At 44.1% G+C, this 10,000-nt stretch overlaps 1 protein-coding gene across 1 annotated transcript in view; it reads left to right on the forward strand.

Moving 5' to 3' along the window:
• Positions 1-9,724, forward strand: part of LOC115815927 (zinc finger matrin-type protein 4-like) — a 20,012-nt gene extending 10,288 nt beyond the window's left edge. The window contains exons 4-6 of the mRNA XM_030778895.1: positions 918-1,157; positions 1,794-1,890; positions 9,253-9,724. Of these exons, the coding sequence (XP_030634755.1) occupies positions 918-1,157; positions 1,794-1,890; positions 9,253-9,724 (809 nt within the window). The remainder of the gene's footprint in view (positions 1-917; positions 1,158-1,793; positions 1,891-9,252) is intronic.
• Positions 9,725-10,000: the final 276 nt, after the last annotated feature.

The following is a 10,000-nucleotide window of genomic DNA, read 5'->3' on the forward strand; positions in this document are numbered from 1 at the left end:
ACTGGCTTGAGTCATGCATTATAGTAACATAGACTGGCTTGAGTCATGCATTATAGTACCATAGACTGGCTTGAGTCATGCATTATAGTACCACAAACTGGCTTGAGTCATGCATTATAGTACCACAGACTGGCTTGAGTCATGCATTATAGTACCATAGACTGGCTTGAGTCAAGCACATGAAGACCGTAGGTCTTAGCGTGGTTCATTTCAGATACCAGATCACATCTGAGAGGTCTTCTGTCCTTTAGTGACATTACTGGTGCACAAAAAAGATCCAACGCATGTTTTCCTCTCTGCTGAGGAGAGTTGCCTTGAGAATCCGTGATCTGTAACGGGTTTACTCAGGCAGGTCTAGAGTTGTCAGTCCAGTGAAAGGAGAGATTACTACCCTCTGTTTGTGCCTGAGAGATTCACTGACTTGCGGACACACAGCTGGATTTGCTGTGGCGTCAGTCGACGCCTTTGCCTTTTTTTTAAGTCTCTGATAAGAATGAGGTGCTGTTCTCTGGCTGTATAAAAATGATTGGACGGCAGAACAACAAATAAACAACAAAACAAAACAAAACAAAACAAAACAACAAAAAATTCAGATGTTTTTCCCCGGGCTGTGGGGTCAAGACATTGCCTGAATAAGAGTCTGATTAAATACGAGGGAGTGTGGGATATTTTTATTTGTTTGTTTGTTTGTTTGTTTTGCTTCCATATCTGTGGCTTCCTTCACACATTACATTCACATTTATCCATGTCTGTGACATAAGTGCCAGGTGGTAACTTCAGTGCTGAGTTCACACTCGGGTTAAAACCATCAGCTCTTAAAAGGACATCTGTCGATTCTAAAAACTACACTTTCATTAATTTTATTCAGTTTCTCCAAAACATTCTCTTTGTTTAACGCACCTCAGATTCCGCTCCAGTGAAGCCCTGCACCGACAACTCCCCCTCAGCCCCTCCTCCTCCTCAGGCTCCACCCATTTCGTGGTCCCTGGCCAATAGCAAAGGAGAGGCGGGGAAGTTCTGTTGCCTGTGTGGGGCGTGGTTTAACAACCCTCTGATGGCTCAGCAGCATTACGGGGGAAAGAAACACAAGAGGAACGCCAGCCGTGCCCGCCTCCTGGAACAGCTCGCAGGGAACCTGGACGCCACGGCAACCGCAGGTCAGGGGTCAACGTGAGGGGTCGCTGGGGGTCAGTCAGGAAGTCAGTCAGGAAGGTCAGGGTTGAACGAAGAGAATATGACAGTGAGGGGTACGGGGGGGGGGGGGGGGCGGATTGTCCCTAAGGTCAAAGTTTAGGGCGAGGGCAAGTGAAGATTGTGTGGTTGGAATGGTTAGGTGTTTGTTTGTGACTAGAGAAGAGAAAGTGAAGAGACAGTGGAAAACAGGAGGAGTATGAACAATAGCGTCCTCATTAAAAACACTCTAACAGAGTTACCATATTATAGACATGATCACAAATGAAATGAATTTTCTTGAGTGTTTAGAAATTAATGTTTATGAATACGGTCCTCTACCTGTGTGTGTGTGTGTGCGTGTGCGCGTGCATGTGTGTGCGTGTGTGCGTGTGCGTGTGTGCGAGTGTGTGTGTGTGTGTGTGTGTATATGTGTGTGTGTGTATATGTGTGTGTGTGTGCGCGTGTGCGTGTGCGTGTGAATGTGTGTCTGTGTGTGCGTGTGTGCGTGCGTGTGTGCGTGTGTGCGTGTGTGCGTGTGTGTATATGTGTGTGTGTGTGTGTGTGTGTATGTGTGTGTGTGTGTGTGTGTGTGTGTGTGTGTGTGTGTGTGTGTAACGCAGGTCTACAGAGCAGCTACTCCTGCAGTGTGTGTACAGTCACACTGAACTCCATCGAGCAGTACCATGCACACCTTCACGGCTCCAAACACCAAACCAAGTGAGTTCACGACGTCCATGTCACACACACGCACACACACACACACACACACACACGCACACACAATACCGACAATACTATACACATTAGAATAATGCCCACTGTGACATCACAACCTCACTCTTTGACATCATGATAGGACACTGGATGCATCCTCATTCCTGTTTTGAAACAACTGATGTTTTTGAATATGTTCAAGCATCGAGACCGAAAACAAAACCAGGACCCAGTTTGGCTAGTCAGTCTCTCAGTGACACAGACAATGGACTGAACACTTTGACTGTCTACTGGGTGTGGAGGAACATGCAGAGAGACCCGCGTGACGTCTTAAACCAGCTCTGCTGGTGCTGTTTAGCTGCTTTCCTTGGAAAAGCCGCAAGACATTTGTTAGTGTCCAGTCAATCCAATGTTCCAACCCAGTCTAAACACAGCTGTGGATAATCAGAGTAAAGAAGAAATAATAGATCAATTGAAATACGATTCATAGCACATGCTTTATTCAAAGAGCTTTACCTTTTTTTTTTTTTTTGGCTTGCTCTAAATTCAGTGTGAAGTCATTATTATTATTTTGGCCGTACAATGCAGCGTAGTCATACTCACAACTCAGCCCATTTAGAAATCTCTCTCATTCAAGTCCACTTGAGTTGCCCGGCAACCTCCCATTGTTACCTCAGAAAGGAGGAACTGGCGCCACGGAAACAGGATTCCAAAGGGATCGTAATGTTCCAATTCTGATAGGCCTTGTGTAGTCATTATAAACCCCCGAAATAGAACAACACACACACACACACACACACACACACACACACACGCAAACTAGAGCTATTATAATAATTAGAGTGTCTTCCACCAATCCAGTCCCTGTTAAGTATTAAAATTACTGGGTGAGAATAAAGCATCTGGAGGACATGGATGTGGATCATGATACTGTTTTCGAGGGGATAAAAAGGAGACGCAGGAGAGGAGGAGAAATGAAGATGATGACGTTCCGTGTGTGTGTGTGTGGGGGGGGGGGTCCTTACTGCTTTCTTCTTGGTCTGGAGGGGAACGTACTTTAACCTTAAGAAAACTTGAGAAAGAGGAGAAAGAGGAGAGAAGAGTCTAGGAGGAGGTGAGAGGAGGCAGCTGTTGGAGTCCCCGTGGCTTAGGAGCAATCTAAATTCTCTTTTTTTTTATTGGATCTGATAATCTTCTCAGGGCGTTTTTTTTTTTTTTTTTTTTTGCCGTCGGGCTGAATGATCCTCAGACTTACCTGAGTTAAAGTCTGCGGCTGTAATCGTATAAAAATGAATGAGGGTATTTTTTTCTCTCTCTCTATTCTCAGAGTATCTAGGGTTTTCTTATGGAGCTGAAACTCTCTTCTCTTGAACACCCCCCCCCCCCCCCCCCCTCAACTTATGCCGTTTTTCAATTATTTGAAAAGGCATGCTGGAATTTTCTGTGGACGTTTCTTTTTAAGCTGTGAATAAGAAGTAGGGGTGGTATGTTACCTGAATGTGCGCAGTCACCCCCCCCCTCCGAATTCGTTCCTTTATCCATTATCACTTCCATCACTCTGTGTGACTGTATGACACACATCCATCTCTCTCTCTCTCTCTCTCTCTCTATCTCTCTCTCTGTCTCTCTCTCTCTATTTCTCTCTCTCTCTCTCTCTCTCTCTTTCTCTCTCTCTCTATTTCTCTCTCTCTCTCTCTCTTTCTCTCTCTCTCTCCAGGTCCGTCTCGCTCTCTCATTTGATTTCATTCCTCACTCTTTTTTGGTCTGCGTTTGTCTTATCTCCTTACCTGACAAAAAGAGAGAGAATGAGAGAGAGAGAGAGAGAGAGAGAGAGAGAGAAATATTTACATATGAGAGATGGCTGACAGGAGGTCTGTATTCTGCCTGGCAGAAACGTTTTATTCTTAATTAAATGACGTCGCTCCTACACCGCTCTGGTGTCGTGCCTTTAATGCTATAGATTAAGATATTAAAATATCAGCAGGAATTTTACAACGTCTGCAGATAAAATATTGAGTTGGCCTGTCCCCTTTCCCTCAAACTCACAGGATGTTCGATACAAGTTTCTGTAATGGAATCGAACCGGGAGGTATTGGTGATACAGGTTTCTTTAATGGAACTGAACTGGGAGGTAATGGTGATACAGTTTTCTTTAATGGAACTGAACTGGGAGGTAACGGTGATGCTTATTAAGCTTGTTTTGACCTCTCACTCCCAGACATTTCAGTCGAAAAGCATTGTAACGCAAAAAAAAAAAAAAGTTATTATAAACAGTAATTCATAAACAGAAGAAAATATCTTTTTGACAAAATTATTTATTTATTTACTGAGATAATGATACCTGTGTGTTAATGTCTGGGAAAAAAAAGGATCAGGAGTTTTCTTAATTAAATTTCAGCGCCCAAAAAAATCAATATGTTTCAGTGCTAATGGAGGAAAATCTATGTCAAGGCATCAAAACAAATCAATCAGCTCAAATCAACCTCAGTTCAACAAAAGCTCAATTCTCGTGTGTTCAATGTAGGTATATCTACACCACATTAGATAGTGAGAAGTCAAAAGGAGGGGTGCTTTATGGCTTAACGGTATGGAAAATGTGAACTATTTAAATCCATGGGTGTTCCTGTGCAGAATAATGTTATTCAAAAGGTTTCTGTTGTCTTGTGCCAGATGAGTAACCAGGGAATTAGATGAGACATTGGCTCGGAATCTCTTTTTTTTTTTGCCAGTTCTGGTATTGGGAAATAAAAAGGGTAGTTTTTGGCTGTCCTATCAAACGTTGGCTGGAAAGACACACTGGGAGACTTCCAGGCTCAGCAACCAATCAGAGCGTTGTAACACTCTCACCAATTCCCTCTTGTCTGTCTCTCTCTCCCTCGCTCCCTCCTCTCTTTCTCTCTTTCTCTCTCTCTCTCTCTCTCTCTCTCTCTCTCTCTCTCTCTCTCTCTGTCTCCCTCTCTCTCTCTATCTCTCTCTCTTATCCTCACCTGATCACTGGCCCCTATCCAAAGGATCTTCACTTTGAGAGAACAGGATTGTAAAGAGCAAAGAGCAGTCCCACTGTGAACTGTGAACTGTGTCTTTGTGGACTGACACTGGTTTACTGCAGTGACTGTAGTGGTGCCAATAGTCATGTAGTCATAATGTTACTGCCCCTGCATTTCTGACATTGACCAGAGAGAACGCAGTATTACAGCAAAGCCTTACACTGATGGTGTACTGCTTATGTCAGTCTTTGTGGTTTAAATATATCTGTGGTTATTAAGGCTATATTGAGACATAAAGAATGATGTCATCATAGCTGTAGTTAGACCATGGGAATGGAACTTTGACCATTCTGTAAACAAGCTGTGTGGTCCTCTCTGACGTAAAAGACATGAGGAAGAACGTATATGTTTAGACCTGGACCAAACACAGCCTCTGTTCTGTCTTCCAGCCTCAAACAGAAAAGTGGATCTAACAGCGCGTGATTACCGCCCCCTGGTGGATTGGAAGACTTCACAGAGAAGCTTGAGTGAGACTCTTGTGAGAATGAGTGACTCCACACCCTGTGGTTTCCACCGGCAGCTTGAGTCTGTACAGCTCTCTTCTTATCCCTGAAGGTTGGATCAGCTGAACAGACCATGAGGAAGTGTAAATGAAAAACTCACCTGCCAGTCATAGTCGTCATCTAACAGCGGAAATGACATTTCATCGCTCTTCAACTGCTTCTCGCTACTGCTGAAACTCTTGCTCGTTGCATTTCCGTCGATTTGAACTAAAATGGAGCGATAAACTCATCCTGAAAACTGTTCAACATGTAAAGCAGTGGTTAATGTTCGCCGACAGACAGTGCTCTGCCAGCTTCGTGTTGGCTAGACGCTGCTAATGGTTATGGAAATGGTCTTTGAAAAAAGTATAGCAGTGACAGTGGATTCTTTGATTGTGATGTCATCATAATCTTTGAGGAGAAGTTCTGGAACCTTTAGAACCTCTCTCAACACACTGGAATGTTTGTAAGAATCAAAAGCCCTCAAAAGTATAATTGGCTGGCAGCAGTTGTGCTGTTAAAATTGAACCATCGTAATGTATCGACCCATACCATTAAGACACTTTTCACAGCAAGAGTCAAACATCAAAATAAAGAGTTTTTGTCATGCTTTACTATACCCGCAACAGCATATCAGTTCAAAAGTTTGTCGTTAATGAAAAATGACCCCACATTATAAAAATATAAATACTTATTATTTAATTCTATAATTATCCATTCATTTTGACTGTTGACTGATGAAACTGTTAGAATACTAGCCCCTGGACTCCTGAATCAATTAATAGGACAAGAATCAATGATGCAGTAGGTAAATGTAGTTGTTTACAACATCCGAATGTTTTTCTCTTCTACGGTTACATCCTTAAGAGTTAGCTGTAAGCTTTAGCATCGTTAGCAACAGCTAGTAAGAGTTACCCCTGTGGTACTACCTCCACTCATGTCTGGGGACATCTCACGGCTACAAAAAGAGGTTTTGACAAAACTCGACCGGAGCAAATATAATTAAAACCCCTTCAAGCAAAAACCTTTGTTTTTAGATAATCAATCAACAGTAGCTACAGATGAAAGACAAAAGCTGCTCCTTGTTCTTGATGGATTGTTCTGTCAGTGGAAAGTGAGAGGAGGAGCAGGTATGTACTGTAAAGTGTCTAACAGCACGAAAAGAGACAGACACGAAAAGAGACAGACACGAAAAGAGACAGACACGAAAAGAGACAGACACGGAGGAGGTCCAGCAGTAAGAGAACGGAGCTCCTGTGAGGAGAGGCAGGAGGACAGAGGCTGGTTTAATGAGGAGGAGGTGCAGATTTATGGCCGTATGGAGGGTCTCTCCACTGGTGCCCCATTCAGAGACATTCTTTAATGTGGTTTTCAGAAACCAAAAAAAAAAAAAAAAAAATCCCAAATGGTTGAGTAGTTAGAGAAAAACAACAACAAACAACAACACATTGTCTGTGTGATGTCAGACACTGTAACTGACCGCATGACACACACACACACACACACACAGACACACACAGACACACACACACACACACACACACACATACACACACACACACACACACACACACACACACACACACACATACACACACACACACACACACACACACACATACACACACACACACACACACACACACACACACAGACACACACACACACACACACACACACACACACACACAGACACACACATACACACACACACCAAAACAGTCTGAGACTGTGTCAGGTGGTTCTTTTTCTCCAGCTGGGTTCCATCGAAATCCCTCACAGAGGAGGACAAAAACGACGAAAAAAAAAAAAAAAAAGGAATGAGTACTCCACGACTGAGATAAAGAGGATTACTGTGATGACAGCAGCTGTCGAGGACTCGGCCATGCACGCGCACACACACACACACACACGCACACTCACACACACACACAGGCACATACACGCACACACACACATGCACGCACGCACACACACACACACACTCACACACATGCACACACGCACACGCACAGACACGCACGCACACACACACAGACACACACAGACACAAGCACGCACACACACACACACACACACACTCACACACACACACACACACACACACACACACACACGCACACACACACGTTTTGTGAGTGTCTAGGAAATCTTTCCTTTTCGTTCTCCGTTCATCATAATAAAACTCTATCAGTGTGTCAGACGTGTGGCAGACGCGTCCCTGTACAATACTGTTTACGGACAGCGTCGTTTAAGACAGAGTGACCACCAAAGATGGGGTTCCTAAGTTCAAACAGAATTTTATAAACTCTAATGTTTACATAAGCAGGGCTGTTTTGGGGACAGGGCTACTTGTCTATTGTATTTTTCACAGTTATTAATGACTTGGTCTCCATTTATGTGAGGTCAACAGGGGAGTACTGTTAAGTCAAATAAATAGCGTTGCAGTGTTGCATTTTGGCGCTTAAGAGGTATGCAACTGAATTTAAGACCACATTCAGAGAGAAAACACAGTGAGGTGACTGACTTTAGTGAAACTATTTGGTGGCTGGTGTCTCCTGGTCGCCATGGTAATGGGAACAGTTAAAAGAGAGGCAGACAAAGTGAAGTGTGCACTGCATGACTGTGTGTGTGTGTGTCTGTGTGTGTGTGTGTGTGTGTGTGTGTGTGTGTGTGTGTGTGTGTGTCTGTGTGTGTGTGTGTGTGTGTGTGTGTGTGTGTGAGAGAGAGACAGAGAGAGAGAGAGAGAGAAAGGGTGAGAGAGTGGGAAATATAAAGATTGTAAAAGCGTGTAACAGACAGAAAGAGAAAAAAAAAGAGGGAGAAATTGTTCCACCATGAAAAGGACACTTAAAAGCAGCCTGGGTTAAGGTAGGACAGTGAAAGCATGCGTCTGTTTCATCAACAGTCAGAAACCACATCTAAAATATGATAAAAAAACCAACAACATTTACACACACAGAAACCCCCAACAGCGCTTCTAATAACCCTCATACGCCCCTTTACACCCAATACACACAAATGACTCAACACACGCAAAGTGCTCTCCTGCCAAAGCAGTGTACTACTACAGTACATTACATTACCTCAGTGATGTCAACAAGCCTAGCCAATCACTGCCCCAGCCTGTGTGTTTATCAGATGCATCACAGGTTATAACATATTATTAACCATATTAACCACCGGTTATAACATATTATTAACTGTTTTTTTGTTTTTTTACATGTTCACCACATTGAATGATACTAAACAAACAGAAACTAATGGTTGAAATTTGGCAGATGAAATTTAGCTTTCTAGCTAGTTCTGTGGCAGTTTCTAACTGTCCATTGTCCGTGTTAAATAAATAAAATAAAATAAATAAAATGGTTCTCTCTCCTCCACATATTGCTCTGTCTCTGAGCTCCACATAATGTAATAATATATCATTTTTCAACACAGTAAGTTATGCTGACAGTATATGATATTCTTCACGTCTTACAAGAACTTAATAAGTATATAGTATATGATGGCTCATTAGATTACTGGGTTTCTTTCCTTTTTTCTTTCCCCCCCCCCCCTCCTTTTAAACTTACGACCCTCTCTGAAGGCCGAGAGGAGGTTGACGCTTGACGCGGACCTGGATCGTGTGTGCCGTCGGCGAGGGTCTGATGATAGGTTTGTATCGACTGAATCCAGGTTCGTTTTGTTAGGGCGGCCGACAGTGGGGTTCGTAAAAAGCGGGGAAAGGTGAGAGCTTCAGAGACCGAGGTTTAGAGTGGTGTCGCTTTCTAAGACTCTATTTTAAAAAGTCATCACAGCGCTGTGTGGAGACAGGTATCGCCGTGTGGAGACAGGTATCGCCGCGTGGAGACAGGTATCGCTGTGTGGAGACCGGTATCGCCGTGTGGAGACAGGTATCGCCGTGTGGAGACAGGTATCACCGTGTGGAGACAGGTATCGCTGTGTGGAGACCAGTATCGCCGTGTGGAGACAGGTATCGCCGCGTGGAGACAGGTATCGCCGCTTGGAGACAGGTATCGCTGTGTGGAGACCGGTATCGCCGTGTGGAGACAGGTATCGCCGTGTGGAGACAGGTATCGCTGTGTGGAGACAGGTATCGCCGTGTGGAGACAGGTATCGCCGTGTGGAGACAGGTATCGCCGTGTGGAGACAGGTATTGCTGTGTGGAACAGGTATCGCTGTGTGGAGACAGGTATCGCTGTGTGTCTGGGAGAGATAAAGGGATCGCTGGCATGTCGGTTCTATCTGTTCCGTGTTGAGGCTGAGATAAGGAATTGGAGAATGTTACCTGGGAAATCAGATTAGAGGTTCCTGCAGACACGGAGAGGATCAGATTAACCGTAATCCCCCTGTTTTCTCCTGACACTGGGAGAGAGATTACGATACATAAGAGAAATGATTGATTATACAACACTGTGTGTGTGTGTGTGTGTGTGTGTGTGTGTGTGTGTGTGTGTGCGCGTGCGTGTGTGTGTGTGGGTGGGGGGGTGTGAGGTCCCTCATGCATGATAGAAAGTCCTAGAAGTTTGTCTCTCTCACTCTCTCTCTCTCTGTCTGTCTCACACACATACACACACACAC

The sequence above is a fragment of the Chanos chanos genome, chromosome 7 (genome assembly GCF_902362185.1).
Source record: "Chanos chanos chromosome 7, fChaCha1.1, whole genome shotgun sequence".
NCBI classification, from domain to species: Eukaryota; Metazoa; Chordata; class Actinopteri; order Gonorynchiformes; family Chanidae; genus Chanos; species Chanos chanos.